Source organism: Hippoglossus hippoglossus, chromosome 16, assembly GCF_009819705.1.
Source record: "Hippoglossus hippoglossus isolate fHipHip1 chromosome 16, fHipHip1.pri, whole genome shotgun sequence".
In the NCBI taxonomy this organism is placed as follows: domain Eukaryota; kingdom Metazoa; phylum Chordata; class Actinopteri; order Pleuronectiformes; family Pleuronectidae; genus Hippoglossus; species Hippoglossus hippoglossus.
In genome coordinates, this window is record NC_047166.1 from 12,082,243 (window position 1) to 12,103,420 (window position 21,178).

At 43.1% G+C, this 21,178-nt stretch overlaps 1 protein-coding gene across 3 annotated transcripts; it reads right to left on the bottom strand.

Moving 5' to 3' along the window:
- Positions 1 to 1,454: 1,454 nt before the first annotated feature.
- On the bottom strand, positions 1,455 to 20,695 carry epb41l4b (erythrocyte membrane protein band 4.1 like 4B). Of its 3 annotated transcripts, none has more exons than XM_034610590.1 (23): positions 19,777 to 20,695; positions 16,240 to 16,344; positions 16,117 to 16,159; positions 15,472 to 15,550; positions 15,161 to 15,205; positions 12,732 to 12,784; positions 11,646 to 11,766; positions 11,002 to 11,089; positions 10,799 to 10,887; positions 10,366 to 10,435; positions 10,088 to 10,257; positions 9,196 to 9,305; positions 8,660 to 8,693; positions 8,321 to 8,354; positions 8,079 to 8,182; positions 5,903 to 6,039; positions 5,005 to 5,135; positions 4,787 to 4,900; positions 4,646 to 4,701; positions 4,407 to 4,559; positions 4,090 to 4,210; positions 3,845 to 3,978; positions 1,455 to 2,521 (listed from the first exon to the last, which is right to left on the bottom strand). In XM_034610590.1, exons 1-23 carry the CDS (start codon positions 20,050 to 20,052, stop codon positions 2,458 to 2,460), a joined length of 2,331 nt encoding a protein of 776 aa, XP_034466481.1. In that variant the 5' UTR covers positions 20,053 to 20,695; the 3' UTR covers positions 1,455 to 2,457. The 3 variants fall into 3 exon arrangements, 2 of the variants coding, with proteins under 2 accessions (XP_034466481.1, XP_034466482.1); XR_004616459.1 differs by lacking the exon at positions 1,455 to 2,521 and adding an exon at positions 3,493 to 3,695 and having other exon boundaries at positions 3,748 to 3,978; positions 19,777 to 20,634; XM_034610591.1 differs by lacking the exon at positions 3,845 to 3,978 and having other exon boundaries at positions 2,438 to 2,521; positions 19,777 to 20,634.
- Between the last annotated feature and the right edge of the window lie 483 nt (positions 20,696 to 21,178).

Genomic DNA, 21,178 nt, shown 5'->3' on the forward strand with positions numbered 1-21,178 from the left:
CTTGATCCCTTTTAAACACACCCTCACTCTTCCACTTACAAAACCGGCACAGCAACACTGTTAGAAGCTTCACAGCAAAGCTCCAAATACTTATTTTAACTTGAATCATTTTACAGGCCGATTTTAAATACACAGTACATCATCTATCGTGGGGAAAAAGCTGTTGGTTTAATAATTTAAAAAAACTTGTGAAAGTGTTTTATCCCAGTTTGAAATGTGTTTTAGAATTTAAGTGTGAATAATATACATTTCAAGAATTAGAATAAAATAATAGAATTGTATCTTTGATGAAGTCTAATCCAAAGGATATCAGGGAAATGAAGGGGAGGTGCAGACAGAAAGAGGGGATGATTGTCTATTTTTCTTTTTGCAATTAATATTGTAATATTTATTCAATATAAGATAGACTATGGTGACCCCCAAAAGTGCAAATCCCAACATCAAATCACAAAACACAACCGCAAATAAGAAAACAACAAATAATAGAACACAATGTGGTGACAAAATGTTGGTACCTGCTGCAAGGCTTGTTGCTGATTGGCTGGAGGCTCAGTCCATCTTTTTTATCAGAAAAGAAATGCTGACAAAGCATGTTTTGTGATTTGCTCTTGTGTTTTGCACTCAAAAACCTTTAGCTGTAAATGTATATAATGAGTGTAATGGTGTCAGAGCTGCTGCCTGTGTCCCATTCATCAGTGGCAGTGGCTATAAATGTTGATCTAGTGTCGTTTTTGTTTAAAAAATAGAGAAACAAGATGCCCAACTTATAATATTGACATTATTTTTGTCTTATTTCCATCACTGCTTTTTCTATTCCCAATGTGCGATTTGGTCCATGTCATATGTATTGTTACATCAACATTTTTGGCTTAAAATCAAGATGAAGTTGAAAAATGAGGGGAAATGATATTGCATTTTATTTCTAGGTCTGAGTAAGCAAAGGGTAAAGCAAACACAGTGTTGTGCTTTTAAAAAGCCAAACATATCCAGTAATTTCAACACAAGTCTTGTTATATAGAAACATTTGAACTAGGATGTGATTATCTTATTTACCGACTTGACACAGCGGGTTGCTATAAATATTTCTGTCATATCCACGCTAATTCGTTCAGACGTAAACATTCGCAGCACATTCCTCGGCTCATACCAGGTCCATTGTGCATCTCGTGCTAACTGCTTCACAGAGGGATAAAACAAGAGGTGCAATTACAGGCTGACTCACTGCAACGTAACAGGTGTGTAGAGGTAGATAAATCAGTTATATTCTTTATAACAACATTCCCTCAGAGGGTGGGTGAGGCCTTCACACACAAACACAAACACACACACACACACACACACACACACACACACACACACACACACACACACACACACACACACACACAGGCACGTAAGGCGAGGCCCGGCCACATTCCCATGTCAGTGCGAAGACCAAAGATGCTACTACAGAGTTGTCAAACTCATGTGTCTTTTATTAAGATCAAGCCGAGGGCAGGAACAGCTCAGTCAACAGGTTCAGTACAGCAGGAGGTGAAACACTCCCTCAGAGGTGGCCGTGACATAAGAAGTGAATTTGTTGAGCAGCAGGTTTATGGCTATTTATAAGAAAATTACTTCTGAAACCAGTTTTCACTTGACTTGAGATGAAAACACCAACTGCCTGCAAACAAAAGCAAAGTGATTCAAGATCTGCTCCTCGAGACAACCTGTGCTACAGGATCCGTGTTTTGAGCCGTGACTGTAGCTTTGTCTCCTTCCAGTGGACAGACTGGGACTGCGGCGTCACAGTCTCTCAGTACGATCCAGTGTCAACATCATCCACACGCAGTCATAATTCACTTTCAATTCAATCTGTTCAGGAAGTTTATTCAACCTCAAATGCTGCAAATGCTTTGTCATGTCAAAGTGGATGGTTGACATAAGAGTAAATGCATTCAGGAAACAAGCCCTTCACAGCCTGCTCTGTTATGTTCAGCATATTAAATACAAAGTTTATTTACATTGTGAACAAACTGATTTGAAAGTGAATTGACTTTTGTGTTGTTTGTTATTTAAAGTGTAGACCTTGATGCTTCCAGTCGCTGTCTGAAACACAGTGATGATGAAATCACACATAAACCTAAACACAACCCCAAAACTGTACCACAGTTATCATGCAGGCAGTACCAGTCACATCTGAAGCGTGTGTGTGTGTGTGTGTGTGTGTGTGTGTGTGTGTGTGTGTGTGTGTGTGTCCATTTGATTCTCTCACTTAGCCTATAGTTTATAGTTTTAATCCAAAGAATGTAAAGAACCATCCTTCTAAAATAACAGTTAAGCAAATATAACAATTGCCTTTATGCAAATATATATATATATATATTTATAACTGCTGAATGTATTATGCAAATATACAAATGTTGATTGCAGCCTGCGACTTTGGGACTTCTTTTTTAAGGGTCAAGGGTCAAGGTCTCAGAGCTCGGTCATCAGGAGAGCTCTGAGTATCTTCTCTCTGTCCAACCTGGTTTCCTCACCGCTGCAGAAACACACACACACACACACACTTCACATTATAACAAGTTTACAGATCCACTTTCCATCATGTAACCAGATAAATGTCTGTTTAAAATAACTATGATAAAAACAACACAAAAAGATGAATTAAACACCGAAGCCAACCTGAGTATGAGGCAAATAAGTTGTAAAACCTTTATGTTTCGATTATCTAATGCGACATAACATTAAAAAGATGTGAATTTCACATTTTGAGTCAGCAGCCACAGAGACGGCAGTCTGCGCTGCTAAACCTATTAGCTTTTTTTCTCCTGCCCACAATTATACATTTAAATGCCATAATAATTCCTTTATGGAAAAACAGATGTAAGAACGTCAGAGTCTGGACTTAACTCAGTTTTGACCTGAAATGCAGTTAGACGTTATGGATGAGATTCCAAAGTTATGTAAAATAATGAAAAACAATCAATTTAAAAGCAAGTGCTCAGCTATTGTCCAGAGCAACTGTTGTCCAGTGTTTTAGGTCTTTGAGATGTCTTTCTTCTCCTGAACAACCAAAAAGATGACGCTCTATCTTCAGAGCCCTGTTTGTTGGTACTGGACAGTGACCAGTATGTAAAGATCAAACCAGGGATGTTACAGTTACATGGTATGAAGGTGCCCATCAGGCCACTGCACCTGCCTCAAAATGTTAAAATAGTTTGTGAGCTTATACAAATATCAACGCAGTGATGGAATAAGAACATAAACTTACATAATGTAAAACAAAATATATACTCCATTACAAGTAAAGGTCCTACAGGTCAGCCAAATAGACCATTATGGTAAAATGTTTATATAAACATTTGTCCTGTAGAAAAAATAGCTCCTGATGTACTACTGATATATTATTAATCATTAGACTCATCCAATAATGTGTAGGCATAAGCAGTGTTTTACTGTAGCAGCTGTTTGACATGGAGCTGGTTTGAACTGTTAGGCCAGAGGGTCAGGCCCTTCCACAGGGGGCTAACAAATACAATCTGAGGGTCGTGAGAGGATTAAAGGGAGAGAAAGGAAGAAACAAAAAGTTTTATAAAGAGAGATTATTAGATTTTCTCATTGAAAACTTTTGTCTTTCCTGTTTGTGTAAACATTGGACCTTTGACCTTAAATGAAACCACCTGAGAAAGTGAAAAGCCTCTTGGGATCACAAACCAAAAAATGTTGATTTAATCCTTAACAATGCATTGTCTTTCATTAATACAATTTGTTTGTATGAAATCTTGATGTGAAAAGTAACAACAAGGTTTCTCTTTAAAAGGCTGTGAATTGAGTCCCACAGAGAGGAGTGGAGGTGTTTTACCTGTCGCTATGGGCGGCGAGGTAAGGGACCAGGTGAGGGATGGAGCTACGGTAGCAAGAGGGGGAGAGGTGGGGGGAGGGTGAAGGAGAGCGACAGCATGGACTACCCAGCTCCAGTGCTGGCATATTGTCCACCTGGAATACACATCAATATATATATATATACAATATATACTCTGTTTACTTCTAGATGATACTGTGGGGGTGAATTAATCCCCGGATATGAGGAGTGTGAGTGTGTGTTACCTGTGGGTATATGGACGGCTGTATCTGTTTGTCCAGTGAGTTGCTGGAGCCTGACTTTCCCATACTCTGCAAGGAGATGGCTGCAAGGGCTTCTGGGAGATTATCTTCATCCTCATGGTTACTGACGTGCAATAAATTGAGAGTGAGGTTGAGTGACTTACACGACCTGCACACTGTTCTGAAGAAAATTACATTTTTCACAGAGTAGAGGCAGCGCTTGCTTCAAGTTCTCTGATATTTATTTCTGGGGAGCCTTTTCGATCTCATTGAGGCTCACGCGCTTCTCAGGAGCTCTGCCCTTCAGCGGTTATACTCACAAGCTGAACTGCCTGACCAGTCGTTTCCTGCGGTTGGTGCTCTGGTTGGCGTTGGGGTGCAGTCTGTCCGGCGTTGGGTTGCGGTCCTGCCAATGAGACGCCTTGTCTGCAGTCAGGCTGGACGCGGCGGAGTCTTGGGATGAGCTCTGATACCTGAGCAGCAGAGTTATCACATGGAGAGTTAGTCTTATGTGTTAGAAACATGTGGAAGTATGTGGACACGGTGTGGGACCACTGGCCTGTCACTGAGGGTCTCATTTGAGTTCTTTCCTCTGGGCGTTGTCGGAGCTTCCTTCTATATATTGGAGGATGCAAATATTTAGTTTCCACTCTGCAGTGGTGTTAGAGAGCCAGCACAGTAAACAGCTTCATAAACTCACCCTGAAGGCGGCCTCCATCTGGGCTTTGAGGATGTTACATTTCAGGTGGTCAGGGAGCATCGCCGGGGAGGCGGGAGGGTGCAGAGACTTTTCAGACAGCTGCTTCTCCTCTCCCTGCCACAGGGAACAAGCAGAAAGGTTAAAAAAAAAACCTGACCTGATCCACCTCTCTTTTTGTCAGTAGAATGGGACGACAGCGTGTGGGAAATGTGTCTGACCTTTTTGTCAATGTTGACGTGAAGCGAGGGCAGCGAGGGCCAGGGAGGGGAATCGCTGTCTGACTCCAGAGCTTTTAGCAGAGACTGAGAGATGTTCAACTCATCCGCCGGGCAGGGAGGAGCTCGACGTTCTGACACACACACACACAAAACACACACCACGGGCCAGATACTGTCACAGGTTCAAGTCATTGTGTTACTTAGATGAAAGCTGATGATGGTTGGATGTTGGAGGGAAGGTGAAGTTTATTGTATTTAATTGTATAAAAGACAACAGAAATAAACTCTGCTCTTGAGCTTTCTGCCACCACCCTAGTACAATGGAGGTGAATAACCTTGTGTCATTTATGTCAAACAAAAGAACATTTTAAAAACTCTCAAAAATCTTTTTCAGATTTGAATAACCTGTAGAGAACTTTGAATTGCAGAAGATTTGTTTGAAATGTGTTGTATAAATAAAGTTAGTTTGATAGATTGATACTTTCAATTAGTTTTACTGTTATTACTTTGAAATTTGGTGCACACTGCAGATCTGCAGATTATCATACATATACAGTACAGAAAAGATGGATGGGTGGATGGATGGATGGATAGGTGGATGGATAGATGCCATTAAAGGATAAAGAATCAACTAGAGTCTGTTTTAAATCAATATTCTGCTGCACATATGCACATTGAAACAGGTTTTTTTTGCTGGCATCACTTTATATTGAGGATTTAAAGGGCCTGAATGTGGAGTTTGTCACTGGATTTCACTGGGACCGGATACTTTCATGGCCAGTTTGAACAGAATGAATCATTACAGCAGGCCAAACCTGTCCCAGTGATCACACGGGCACATGACTATTGTTTTAAGACATGTTGGTGCTGACACACACACTGCACAAAGTGTACTCACTGTTCTTGGTGTGTGTGTGGCAGAGTGTGTCCTGGCTGTGTGTGTGGCGTCTGTGATGGTGGATCTGGCCAGAGTACGACGTCTCATTCTCCTCGACGCTGAACTGATGTTCTGACGCAGGACCGCTCATAGGGAAACTGAAGATGACACGTGATCAAAACAAACTTTTTTTCTACCAACTGCACTCTACAATGCTGAAAATGACATTACATGAAGGGGAAAAAAACTGAAGGACACACGTTTTTTTGCATTTTCCAGGTTCAAACATCTTCTTTATTTGAAAAGCAATAAAGAAACACCCCTAAAGGCATCACGTGATTCCAGTAAACAGCACAGAGTAAAAGGCGACGCACTACAACAGCAAAAACATTGGCCAAGTTCTCTGTAAACAGCTGGTTGATTTAATTCATCCATAACCTGATGTAAAATGAATGTAAAAGTGTATTCAGCATCCTCACTTTCAAAGCACAAACACAGCAGAGGCAGGAGGTTTCTATCTCACACCGAAACTCCATATATATACTATACATAAAGCAGCTTAATCCCTAAACCAGCAGAGAGTATGTGCTTATCTGGACCCTTCCACCTGAGGAGGCTGAGACCTCACTCTGCTCTCACATCACTTTATTTCACTCCATTCAAAGTGATATATTAGCTCGGGCTAGATTTCTAAGGCACAACGATACATTTCATCTTCCAGAGATATTGCAGTAAACATGTAGAGGGATTGAAACGTAACTCGCAAGCAAACCAAGGCACAAAGCGACTAAACCTGCTCCTATCTTTATCTAATCTGGGTCCTAGTGTTGTCTTTTAGTGTACATTAGGAGTTTTTTTAAAAGTTTGAAACCATATAGAACCATGCTGAGACGTACTGAGCAACATTAAAACATCAACATTAATATTAATCTCTGTCTTATTTCAACCTTTAACTCATGACATTCGGGATAATTCACATAATTTGGGGGGGATATAAAGAGCAAGTTTACAGTTACAATCAAGTCAGTGAGTTGTGTCTCCCCGCAAAAACTGAGCACTTTTTATTTTAGCCTATATTTGTTTACATTCTGTCGAACAGGCACCTTTAAAACATGCAGAATTATACCATTAGCAGTTCATGTTTGCTACGTATCTGCGTCTATCAGTGGTTTACTTTGATAATAAAGAAAACTTAAAACCACGACTCTCAGGAAAGTTGTGGAGTTAAAACGAAGAAATATTTTTCTCTCTACAATTTCTAAGGAACATTTATAGACATTCACCTCACAACAGAAATTGAAAATATCCTCGGAAAATGTCCCACAGAATCAAAAAAATCAGTGAATATTGACCGTTTGTTCAAAGCAAAGACCGAATATAACGACGGACGACGCGTCTCCACTTCCTTTCTGTCATGTCGTCCATCTTTATATACAGTCTATGGTTCAAACTTACGACCCTACAAGGAAGTACGATTTTTGGTGCATTTTGCAGACATTGGGGTTTTAAAGGACATGAGCTGTGTGCCATTGCCACTGCTCCGTGCTGATAAGGGGCTAAATTACAACTTCCCATTGTTTTCAGAACACCAGCGTGCACTCGTCCCTTTCACCTACCACACGTCTCACCCTTCGCCTCACAGTTTGAAAAACACTTTGTCCCGATTGAAAGATGTGAATGTGACAAATAGATGAAGACAAAGTGATGATGGATGACATTTTTTGGACTCAACAGAGCTTCTCTCTTTTTGGGGGGGGGGGGGGGTACGAGTCTGTGTCAGCTTAAGTGTTAAGAGTCTGGGTTTGGAACGGATTCCTGGGACTAACAGGGGTCAAAGTGCCGTCATGACTTTGTCCCTGTAAACCACACTGACGGATCCTGGGCGGATGCTGCTGGTTCGCTCTGGAACGGGAGGATGAGTGGACACGGGACTCGCAGAGTCGACAGAGGGCCTGAACATAACAAGGAGATGGAGATCACACACACACACACGTAGACGGAGGTAGAAAAGACACACAGACAGACAAACAGGGATATGATGTGTATGAACGTGATGAAAAACAGATCGTGTGGAGTGTGAGATGAGTGACTCAAAATGGAAACTTGCCCCCTGCTAAATTTCTAAACAAGGACCCCTAAGATGTCCTGGAGAATCTCTAAACCCTCTTGGCCTCTGTGTGTGGTCTGTCAGGCTTACCTGTGCGACGGCGTGTGTCCGGAGGGCTGCAGGTAAACCGGGGGCGTGAGAGCGGGGTGGGCTGTGTGCCACGGGTCGTGGCCAATAGGGATGTTGTGCTGGTACTGGAGGAGGGAAGGAGAGGACAAGGGATTGAAGAGATGCAGTAATTAAATGTTGTCACGGGGGAGAAGCCAGATCAGTGGCTGGCGCGTGTGCATCTGTGTGTTTGTATGAAAAGTGGGTTATATGAGGTCACTCACTGGATGGAGGCTGGGATCAGGGCTGGCATGAGAGCTGCAGAAAAGAATGACAACACTCATTACTGGCAGATTAACAAACTGACTACATCAAATTCTCTATGTAGTAGTGGTGGGAAAACCTACAAGGTGAGGACATTTTACTTCTCTCATACAGAGTGGAGATTTTAGTTTTAGCGTTAAGATTATCCAAGCCGTTGTGTGGATTAAGGTCAAGGTTAGGGGATAAAGAATGAAAGAAATAAATGGAATGTCCTCACAAGTACAGAGACTTGAATGAGCATGTGAATATTTTGTATAGTTGTGGGTGTTTTTGTGTGTGTGTGTGTGTGTGTGTTTTACCTGATATGTTGAGGCTTGGCAGGAGAAATGGAAACTGACAGAGGGAGTCGAGACGTCGGTTAGCAAAGAAAAGGGAAATAGCATTCATAAGTTTGTCTCTTAACTTTATTCATTCATATTTATGTTTTTTATTACAGGGGTAATGAAGTGTAAGTCTGATTTATCAGTTACTGATGCTCAGCTTTTGCCATCACATGAATTCTTGTTCCAGTTTTGTATTCCAGGGCAGCACTTGATCATTTATTTATACAAGCCTGTGAAGTTGGGAGTTAAGGAGGACTGAAGAGATCAGCAGGTGCTTCTGACAAAGTCGAAACAAAAACCCTGAAGTCTGACATTTTTGAGCACTTTCTTTAGCATTTTTTAAACCTGTTGAATTATGAACTAATTCTAGATTTTTGCATTCTACAACACAGTGAATTCACACAGCATGTGCCCTTTATGAAAATGTGTCTCTCACACATTATCACATGTAAAAGGACAAAACAGGAGCTGTTAGTCATCACCGTCGATTGTGCGTCCGCTTAAAGACCCACCTTTGCCCAGCGACTGTGTGCGGGAGGGGTATCGCCTGCTCGGCCTTCTCTCGAATGTGCTGGCTCTCCTCAGTCTGCCACCATGAGTGGCCTGATACTCCGTCTTACCACTGAGACAACAAAGAGAGAGAAAGGTCCACAAGTTGTTTTTAAGACCCAGCACACTGCAGATTTCACTACCAGGGAATTAAAGCTAAAGGAATTTATTCTCACTTTCAAAAAAGGCACACTTAAAAATGAAAACTGTTCCTATAACTGAATGACTGTGATTAAGTGGGAAAATACAGTATGTGTAAATATATATAATGTGAAAATATAATGTATAAAATAATTAATCTTTGTATATTTTTCTATTTAACAGCCTTGAATTTCTTATGTATTAGCTCTTATTTCTATAAGAATACAGCGCTCATTCATTTCTTTTATGATAATACTATAATACTATAATGATTTAATGTTCTAGACTGCTGACATTGGTATGTTTGTCATTCTGGATGACAATAGAAAGTAAAAGTGTTTTTCTATTTTTACTTCCACCACCTGTAACTCTTCTCCACTGACTCAGACAATGTAAAACAGACTTCACACTGCTTTGTTCAGCAAGTGACAGGAAGTGGCCTTAAAGTGTGAGAATTTGCTTTGACCGTGTCTGATTATAATCAGACGAAAGCAAACAATATGAACGGAAAATCTCAGTCGCCATAGGAACAGATCCATGTAACCATAGATACGCTGTAACCATAGATACAAAGGCTTTTATGTGATGTACAATATGCTGGTACTGGTGCAGGCCACAACTCCGTGAGGGAGTCGACTTGTATGATCCGTGTTCAGGTGAGTTTCATCCATGATGTGATGTTCTGTTAGTAAAGAGCACGTCTCTGTGCTCTACCTGAATCTGAAGCGGGACCCGAGTCGTGTGAAGTCACTGTTGTTGGCTTTGCCTGTGGTTGGTTGTCGAAGCCGGAAGAAGGAGTGGCTCTCCACGGCGCACTTCCACAGGTGTTTGCAGGTCTTGGCGCTGGCCAGCTGGAACACAAACGTATGCTCCTGCTCCCGACCCTGCACAGTCAGGAAAAACAGAAAAAACAAACACACTTAGTCGTCTTTCAACTGCGCGCCTGGGGATGTTTGTGTGGAGGAATGTGTTTTTGCTGCAGGGACGCAAACCTGATCATCGTCCTCCACCACAGCCAACGTCAGTCGACTCTTTTTAAAGTCCAGCTGAGTGATTTTGGGCCTAGAAATCCCACAGAGACACACAAATAAGACAAAGACAAATATGCTGTATTAGTGTGAAAGGTATTTCTGGAGGTTGTGATGACTGGAGATGTAATAAAATAACTGCACTCATTGAAAGTGCTTATGTATTTCATCATGATATCATCACCATATGTATGTCCATAAACGTGTGAAGAAGTAGTTTAGCTTTATAGAAATCGTTATATATTATTTTTTGCTTTAAACATGACAGAAACAATTTATCAACAATGAAAATTGTTGCTTTATCTTTGAATATGTTGTCATGGTACTAAAATGTCCTTTATTCTCCCCAAGGTGCCACAGCATCCACTTTATGATTAGACGTGTTTGACGTACTTACCAAAAGAAGAGCCCGATTTTGTTGGAGCCTTCAAATACTAAGATCCCAGTCGGAGTGAGACCAAGAGCATATTCTCCTCCATCTCTGCCCTGAAGATAAAACACAGAAACACACACACACCTTTAGTTCTCAACAATCAAACACTTTGCAATGCACTCACACATGTTGAGTGATATTTGTGACAGTAAAACACAATCACACACCTTGACAAAGTGCATATCTACTCCGTAAAGTTCCAGCCACTTGCATTTGTTGAGAAAAGAAATCTCTGCTTGAGAAGGGCTCTTCCCCCTGAAGATTTAAAATAAGACATCATGTTGAGATTTCACAACAAAAACAAAAGTCCCTCCGTCACCTCAGCTCTGACACTGGTCTTTCAAGCTCTGCCTGAAAAAGAAAACTATCAATAACAACACAACTTGCTAAATGACCTCTGTTGGTAATTGGTGTTAGATCTGAGGGAAATACTCGGTGAGCAGCTATCCGGCTGCGTCACTGACTCCCTCTTGGTTCTGTGTGTACGAATGACTACGAACTCAGTGTGGGTTCGTCCTTGTGTGGCTCGGTGAAGCAAAGCATATGTGTATGTAATCTCATCTGAGATGGGAGCAATCAGACCGTGGCTGGGTTAAATACTGCCTGGAATCAATCAGGACCCTCCCGGGATTAATCCCTTAATCCTTCAAACAGACCAGTGAGAGCAAGGCCGAGGCGGAGGAGGGGAGAGCGAAGGGACAGTGAAATTTAGACGCCGTCCTCTGTGGCCACACTGATTCAGATTTCAGTAGTTTGCTTTGACACGGCAAAAATATTGCTGTAAGCGGAGCAGATGCATGTCGCGTGTCACCTGAGGTCCATCCACCTGCTGAAGATGTCCGCCTCCATGGGCTCGCTCTGTTTGGGGCTGAAACGAAACTCCGACACCAGCACAGGAGAGTGACCTAATGAATCACAGTCTCCCAGTTCACCTGGAGGAAGTCGCACACGAAAACATGTCAAGTACAGAGGAAAAGGAAAAGACATTCAGAAATACAAAAAGATGAACAGAACATGCTTTTAACCTCATATACACTTTGTTTTGTTAGTGTAGGTCTTCAAACTATGTCATTTTTTAAAAACATGAAATTTGAAACTCTCTCCCTCTTGAAGAAGAAAGAAGGAATGAAACTCGTTCTCAGCTCAGCTCCCTCTGGAGTTTAGTGCTGCTTCATATCCAGCAGCTTATTGTGACTAATGTTAGCAAACCTTAGACAAATATTGCTGTGGAACTGACACTACTGAGTCACTTGTCTACTTGTGCTACTCCAACACTACATTTTACTGTTTACTATTATCCAATAATGTGGAGCAGAAACATAGTTCTGCTTTAAAACTAAACATTCCTGTATCTTCAAACTGCTGCTCCCCAGTATACAGATATGTAGTTGTAAATAGAAAATTGATTTATAAGTAATTCACTGGTTTTACAATAAGTTTTGAAAGAATATCCTTGCTGGTGCATTAAAGCTTGAATATTTCAGATATGAGGACAGGCTGCAGAAGACCAACCGTTTCAATGCACTTTTCACAGTATCGCGATCTTTTGTCTTCTGGGCTTAATTTTCCAATGACGCTCGACTTGTGCGGCACCAGCAAGGAAAAGGTTTCAAGTTTCAAATTTGCACATAGATTTTCATATCCAAATGAAATGCAAGCAAACCACCTGCTTCCAGAAAGGTAAACTCAAGCTAAATGAAAGTTTAAGCTTTAGAATTTGCTTTGGAGAACAGGAAGCAGTAATATGAATTATCTGTAGTTACTGAGCTCAACATGAAATATCACCAGTGTGGTCCTGTGAGAGGAGGGACAGTTGATAAACCTCTCAATATGATTCTTATTGTGAATAAATGTAATAGATGAAATTGATATGAATGAGTGTGTGAAGTTGACTTACTTTGTAAACAATACGCCGCCAGCTCTACGGAGATGTCATACGGACATTTCAGCCTGGAGAGAGAAAACGAGACGCTGATGAGGAGCCTGTCCTAACCATGGTTTGGTGTGTACATGTTATCATGTGTTAGAAATACATGAAAGTGTCAGAATGACCTACATGGTGTGTGTGCATGTGCGTGTGCGTGTGTGGAGCAACCCTTTTCCTAAAATAAGCAGCCCTCTGCTGTTCCTGATCTTGAGCTTTATAATAGAGTTGGACTCTGGGGATGTGTGGCCCAGATAGAGCCAGGAGGAGACAGCGAGAGAGAGAGAGAGGGGGGATAATACACTGTCTGGGTGTGTGTTTGTGAGGAAGAAGAAAAAAAGTGCACAGAAGTCTCCCATACTGTATTGTGGGTGACCTGAGTGTATGTGTGTGTGTCGAGTTTAATGCTACTTGTGAGATCCAGATGTTCTCACGAATGAGGGGGAATCACCAGAAAATGACTTTTCAGAGCTTCTTGAACACACTTGAAATGTGTTCACTCACACTATACCAGACAGTCAAGTTTCCATTTTACCTTTTAAGAAACATCTTGAACAAACATAGGTTTGTTGACATTACTTGACCAGCATCACCATTCTGATCAATGATGAATCAAACTGAATTTGGTGTTTCAGTGACTTTACATCTAGTGCAACTATGGAAACAACTACTGGAAGGATTATCGTGATTCTTTCATGCTCCACTCAGACAAAACTGTACTAACTTAGGTGATCTCTGTACGTTCAGCGCCACCGTCTTGTCATATAGTCAAAATTTCAATTCAGCCAATCCCCTCGGGTTGTGCCGCAGTTTTCCCGACCCTCCCTCCCTTCACCTTTGATTCATCTATTTACCTTCCTGCCACATCCCTCATTCATTATTCACATCCAGCGAAACTCTCCCTTCTCTCCGTTCTCCAGATACTGCTTGAGGCTCGCAATATGATCGGCTGAAACATGCCCATGCTGAGTCTAAGTGAGTGTAGGTGAGTTTGTGTGTGTGTCTGTAAATAAGTGTATGTGCAAGTATGTGTGCAGCAGTGTCTCATCCGCCGGGACAAACGGGGGATTTTGTTTATTCGATGTGCAAGGACACACTGTTGTCTTCCATTATTTAACATGTCTGTCTGCTACACGTCCAAGTCGACAGGATAATCAATTTAGACAGACGTCTTGTCCCTGATATACTTATTTGACCTAAAGTGGGTTTGTAAGACAAACATCTTTATCCCCTCCCCTCCCTCATTCTCTTTGGAACACACACAACCTCCTCAGGTCTAATTAACTGCTGGCATGCTTTCTAGTATCTCTGCTACACAAACGACACCCAACTTCACTCAGACCTCGGCTTGTTCCTCTGACGTATCCACAATGATGATCCACATCATGGCCGATCAATCTCTTTGGCAAAATATCAACGTCAACTCTTCATCTCCAAGGTCACGAGAAACCTGAGTGTCATGTTCAATGAACTACCATCTCTAAGCATGTTGCATCTGTTCATCAGCCGAGCCACTTTCCAGTACACAACAGAACGAAGAAACAGGTTTTGCATGACTCAGTATGGCACGAAACGCTGAGTATCTCTCGCCTTGACTCATACAGTGCTCTTCCGGTGGGCCTCTTCATGCAAACCCCTACAGATGGTCCAGAATCTGGTCTTCACTCAGCCGTAAAAGGGCAGGTGTCACTTTGCTGTTTATTGACCTCCACTGGCTACCGATGACCGCATGACTCATGAATAATGTTTGCATACACAGCGACACGGTGACTTCTGGGCCTGCACCCATTGACTTATTTCTTCTCAACCACCAGAGGCACACAAGGCAGTCACAGCCCAGACTGTTCACATCTGTGGTGCCCTGATGGTGGAACGAGCCACTCCAAAACCGCAGTTGCGCTGTACTGCCACTGGCAGGTACTGTTTTTAGCTAGCCAACATGTCACCAATTCTGAAATACTGTATTTCACACTGGAAAGTCCCACAATTACAAAACGCTGACATGAACCGTAAACAAGACTTCAGTTTTGAGGAGTAGCACTGATTTTGCCACTTACAACATAAGCAATCTCATAAAGCATTAGAAGACAACCTAATTCCATACAGGGTTAGTAGCACAGTGCTGTTCAAATATGTCATATGTACTCTGTGTTGGCTGTTATGTAAAGTCCACATATTGAAAATGGTATCAGACAAACTAACGGGCCACTTACTGTGCACTTCTCTACCTGATCTCTATGCACTTTGTCTTTATGAACAGATTAAGTTTGTCATACTTACTTCAAAGTCTCCTACCGTATTGAATCTTTCGCATTGTCCCTTACTTGTAATTCACATTAGATAAAAGTGTCTCCCCAAATGACTAAATGTAAATATAAAGAGTGAATGACAAAGAAACTTACTTGCCAGACAGAATGTCTTGCCGAAGCTGCAGCACAAACAGGTATCTGTTGGTGTAAACAAGATAAATAAAACAGAGTGAGAGCTTTACACCGAGGGTGAACATAAATCAATTGATGTATCACGAGCTTCTCCTCGCCGCTGACACATAATTTGCTTTAACAAGTCTCTGTCCATTTGGCCCTGATTTAAAAGTGCCCATAGAAGCAAAGTAATTAGCCTCACGTCCCCTTCGGACCTCAACACTGCGCTCCAGAGGAAAAAGAACTGTGTGCATGCATGTGTGTGTCTGATTTGTGTGTGAGATCTTTACCTTGTGAATTCCTCGCGCAGGTTATTTGGCTCTGAGGAGTAAAACTTCACCCTGAAGAAGAGTCTGTACGGAGACCCGTCTACAGAAGATGAAGACAAGAGGGGTGAAAGCGTGAATAAAGACTGAGCATGAAAGACGGGAAGAGAAAGACACGGAGGAAGATGAAGGGCTAACTTTATGAAAGATGTATTTAATCAAATCGAATATTTTCAAGATTTATTTGATCTATTTTATATCCTCTGTTCACTCTATTTGTTTCATGCAGTACATCTGTCACTGTCAACAAGGCTATTAATCTTGATTTGATCTTATATCTCTCTTACATGTTTTAATGTGTCTTTCCTGTTTCACTTCTGCATCAATCTCACACACACACACACACACACACACACACACACACACACACACACACACACACACACACACACACACACACACACACACACACACACACACACACACACACACACACACACACACACACACTTTATCCTCACTACTGTCGAGAGCAAACAAGGGTATGGCTTCTAATGCCAATGTTAATCACCATGTCAACATTTGACAATACACCACCTGCTCCCTACTCACCGCCTTCCATGTGCACGCTGCACATTTCACTTAATGAGACGAACAGTTCAAACCTACCTCGGATCTGCTTCTTTATGGGCTTGGACATATCCAGCCAGTGCTACAGGAGAGAAAAGAACAAGATGGTAAGAGTGAGCTCTATCAGCCGGTGCTGTACGGGCGTAAGCACTCGATACTCACTGAGACTTGGTCTGTGTCCATGAACTGCAGTCCAAAGTAGTCTGTCTCAACCAGATCTATGTGATACATGATCTGGTCAAAAAGATCCTGGCCTTTGGATTTGCTCTACAACAAAAATGAAAGATTAAAGGTTATTTTTTTTTAACCAAGTTGTGTGTGTGTGTTTATGATCTTGTCTGGATAAAGTTTGTCTTATAAAAACTAGAGGTGCATCATTCAGGGAGACCACAGATTGGACAGTATGAAATTTCAGGTGTGAAAGTGGATTAGAAGCAGACCTGGTGTCCATAACAGCAGCAAAATGAATTGTAGTGGAAGAGAACGTGGCTGTTGTCTGTGTGTGTGTGTGTGTGTGTGTGTGTGTGTGTTTGTGTGTGTACTCAAGATATGGGGACCTAAATCTATTTACACATTCACATTATATTAACAAAAACTAGGTCCTCATCACATAGATCAATGAATTTTAAGGTGAAATCATGTTTGGTTTAGATTAGCGTAAAACAAGTAGCAGTTATGGTTAAGGTTAGTTAGAGTCATGGAGACACACAACTCTTTTTGTGTGTGTGTGCATCTGGGTCAGAAGCAAAGGACAAGCCCCTGAGGGAAAGGCTGTTATTCAGGCCTTTGTCTTTAACACACAGAACCAAGAACACAAGTTAGTGCACTTAAGCACGACTTTCAGTGTTATCTCCCAGACTTTATCTAAACAGTTTACGAGCAAATGTGTGTGTGTGTGTGTGTGTGTGTGTGTGTGTGTGTGATCGGCGCATATGAAGGCCTAACCCGAGTCTGACCCATATAAAACAGAGCGGGTGTGCAGAAAGATGACAGCCTTGAACTTTGGATCCTGATAACCAGTTCAAACTCTCCGGTGAGCGTTTGAAAGTGTGAGGAAATCAGTGGTATTAAGGGGATTGCGGATCAAAAAAAAAAAATCACCACAATGCTTTTCCTCATTCTGCTGCATGAAGTGTGGAGAGGTTGGTTGAAATCATAGCCTCTATCACATGGGTGCACGTGCACGGGCAGGAAACGAGGCAAAGTTGGCCTCACAAACAGTGAAGGGAATATCTTACAGTTTCTCTTCAGCCTGTTGTTTTGGCTGCATTCAGCCTGAGGTGACAGACTAATAAGGTTTAATAGGCGAGTTTCAGCTGCGTTCAGTGCGCCTTTGTCAATGCCTGTGGGAAAACTGGCGGACATGAACAAACTTGTTCCAACACACCTGTGACTTAACTGCCAGCTCGACAAAGCATGTGACATATTGTTGCTGGAGCTGCAATACCTCAGCAGAAGATGGGGCGTTGTGTCATGACTGTAATGTCCCTGTAGGACTAAAGAGAAAGACTCCCTATATGCCGATAACCCACCATACACCGGCTGAGCGTTTTCGGAGGTGACGCACGCACTCAACAGCTTCAGTGACACACACGACCTTCAAAATGAAAACATCTTACGAGAAGCCACTTACGCACGCACGCCCACACACTCGCTCATCATCCCACCTACCCCTCATACACTCGTAGCACTCGAGTCCACGCGTTAGTCAATCAGATCAGGGAGTCGGGGAATAGAGACAGAGAGTGAGAAAAGCGACAGAGAGAGGGAGAGACAGAGGGAGATGGATGGAGCACAGGAGGGAAGAGGAGAAGAGGAGGGAGGATGAGGAGGCAGAGTGTGAAAGAGTAAGATGATGAGCAAGGGAGAAGGCCACCGAGGGAGTGTAATAGAAGATTAGGATGGAGTTCAGGAGGAGAGCGGAGATGGCTGGAGATCAGATGCAAGGAAATCGACTGGGGGAGAGAGAGAAGAAGATGAAGATGAAGAAGAAGAGGAAGAGGAAGAATAAAGTGATAGGGAGACGCTGTAAAGGGGCAAACACGGGGCAGCTTCAGGTATCGTCAGTGAGATTTCCCTGCAGTCAGAGTGGGGACGTAATGTCATCACCATCTGGAGCTGCTCCTCTCACTGTACAGAGACTCACTCACAGTATAAAGGCCACTCTGGTACTACAGGCAAGGAAACTTTGGTCATACTGATTAAATCTCTTATGTGCTCAATGTTAGGTTCGTATACGGACATGGACTGAGCCTTCTGTTCGCCCTCTATTTTAATTTAGCCGTATTTGTGCATGTTTTCTGAAAGATTAGCGATATGGACGAAACAGACAAAACGAGAGGATCATAGGAAACAAGGAAGAAAGTTCAACAATGGCAGACATTTTTGAAGAGAGACTTTGTGAGTAAATAGGACCACGGTCCACGTTATCGCAACCGCCTTAATCGACGCCATGTTTGTTGTTGTCAGATACTCTCAATTCCGCGCTGCCCTCTAGTGGGTGTATTGCTGAGCAACCATACTAATGTAAAGTATGGGCCGGCCAATCTGTGCGAGCGAGGAAGCGAATGGAACATTTACTTCCTGTGGCGAGGCAAATCGCAGCGTGACTTTGCATGGAAATTCACCGTGACCGTGCCCTTACAACTTTTGAAATGGAAGTATCTCTTTTAGTACGTAGCATCAATGAGCCCTTAAAGGGATAAATCACAGAAAACTGTACATTCACTCATTCTCTCCTCACCACTATGCCGATGGAGGGGTGGGTGAAGTGTTTGAGAGTCCACAAAACACTCTCCACAAAACACAAAACACAAACAGTGTTGCAGCTACATCCAATACATTTGAAGTAAATGGTGACCGACTCTTCAAATGTAAAAACAATAAAGAAAAAAACATAAAATTCGATTTGAAACAATGTTTTTCGCCTAAATGTCCGTGGTAGCGATGCTTGTGTGTGCGTGCGAACGTGGCTCCAGCTGAGGATATCCGATGATGTTTAGGCTAAAAACATGGTGTATATGAAGCCGTAAATGACGCCGTTTCGAGTTGAATTTGAATGTCGGGGCTCACAGACCCTTGGATGACCCCACAGGAGCAGTACGGATGCATGTTATGGTTTTTTTCTGTTGTTTTATCACGTTTGAAAAATTATTTACTTCAATTGTATTGGATTTGGCTGCAACGCTGCTTACCCCTGAAACTCAAACACTGTTTTGTTGACTCAAGCACTTCACCCACCCCTCAATCGGAATAGTGGTGAGTAGGTAATGAGTGAATTTTCATTTGTCTGTGAACTTTAACATCTAATACTAGTATAAAGTCAAACACAATGTCCCAGATCACAAGATGAGATCTTGGAGTTACTCCTTTTGTTGACCGACTGTCCAAAACTCAAAGTTATTCAGTGAACAGCTGACATAAGACAGAGAGAAAGTATTTGAGATGTTGAAGCAGTGACTTTTTAGAATTTCTTTCTTGTTAATCAAACTAGTAAATCAAATTCAATCGCAGTGACCCTTTAACTTTTTGCAGGGACCACCATGAACCAGCCTATGGTCCCCACTGGGCCCCCGGGCCACACTTTGGCACACACGGATCTGGACTAACAGCCGGTCCTGCAACACGTTCTCTGTTGACACACTCGTGTAAACACGGGGAGCCGCTGGCAGGACACCGGACAGGCTCCAGCTCACTCACAGGCAAATCCACGTTGACATCCGAGCCGTCCAGCAGCAGGACGCGGCAGCTGATGGTGGTCCTCGCCGCCCCGGCCGCCGGGATGTGGACCGACGCTCCCCCGGAGACCACCGCGGGCACGTGTACGACCTGCTGCTGATGGGCCAGGAGCAGGGGGTTCCCGGTCACCCCCGCCGCTCCTCCTCCTCCCCCTTTACCGTCCCGCTCGTCCCTCTCTCTCGTCTGGAAGCGGCTCCGGGAGCGGCGGCTGAACGTCCGGCGCAGAAAGCCCATCATCTTCCCGACCCACAAGACGAGGAGGTCCGCGTTGCGTCCGCCGCGGCCGGGCTCCAGCTCCTGCCTCCTTCTCCTCCTCCCCGGGGCGAGGAGTCACTCAGCAGGCGCGGCGGAGACTTCAGGGCTGCCGATCGGTCCTCAGCTCAGGCTGGATGTCGGCGGCAGCGCGGGGACTCCAGCCGCATACTAATCAAAGTACCACAGGTCGAGCACCGAGGCACCAACCAGTTGATTTCCAGCGGCGGAGCCCGGTGAGAGCGATGGGACTCGGTCGCGGAAACAAACAGACCTCCTCCCCTTGTCCTGTCCCTCTCCTGCGCACCTGCCTCCCGCTCGCTGTTGCGCACCGACTCTAAAATCCCGGAGAAATCCCGTCCCGACTCGACCCGGAGTCACACGGGGCCGGGGAGGGAGCAGGGCAGTGTGGTCGCCTCTGGACCGAGGAGGGGGCACTGGCCGGCGGGTGTTGCTTTCTCCGCGCACCGGCGAACCGAAACTGGAGCAAACACCTCCCAGGTAAAAGTCAACCAGGGGAACTGGACAAACAGCATCAAGTGCGCCTGCGTAAAAACAGCGCAACAAACTTCTGTTCCTCCCGACTGGCCGACCCGGCAGCGCCGGGGAAACAGCGCCCCCTGTCTGCAGCTGAACTCGTGGCTGTGGAGTGATATAGATCATGAGTGGTTCCCAAGCTGTGGTCCGCGGGTCTCCTAGTGGTCGTTAAAGGGTTTCCAGGAGGTCCCAGTATAATGATGTCACTTTACTAGAAAAATGATAATCACGTTAAACTTAGACTTAAAATTAAACTTAAAATCTAACTTATTTTGTACAGCACATCTTACAATGTGATTCAAAGTGCGTCACAGAGCCTGTTTGATTGCTTATGAGACTGGAAAACTATTTAAGACTTATTCACGTGAGATTAAAAACAATAAATTAAATGAAAAATATAAAATATTATGACAAATTTAAAAGATAACAGGCTTTAAAATCTGTTTTTAAACACAGTATATTCAAAACAGTTTTAAAGATCAGAAGTCAAACACACAAACCCAATAGATGAATTATTCTTCTGTTGGATAAAAGTGGTCAAAATAAAATACTTGAATCAGTGGTAAATTATCAA

Excerpts from the sequence above, each read along its gene's own strand:
- epb41l4b (XM_034610590.1), bottom strand. The coding sequence starts at position 20,052 with ATGATGGGCTTTCTGCGCCGGACGTTCAGCCGCCGCTCCCGGAGCCGC. Across the intron at positions 16,345-19,776 it reads ATGTCAACGTGGATTTGCCT|AGCAAATCCAAAGGCCAGGA; the intron begins GTGAGTGAGCTG and ends TTTTTGTTGTAG. Across the intron at positions 10,436-10,798 it reads AAAATCGGGCTCTTCTTTTG|GCCCAAAATCACTCAGCTGG; the intron begins GTAAGTACGTCA and ends TGGGATTTCTAG.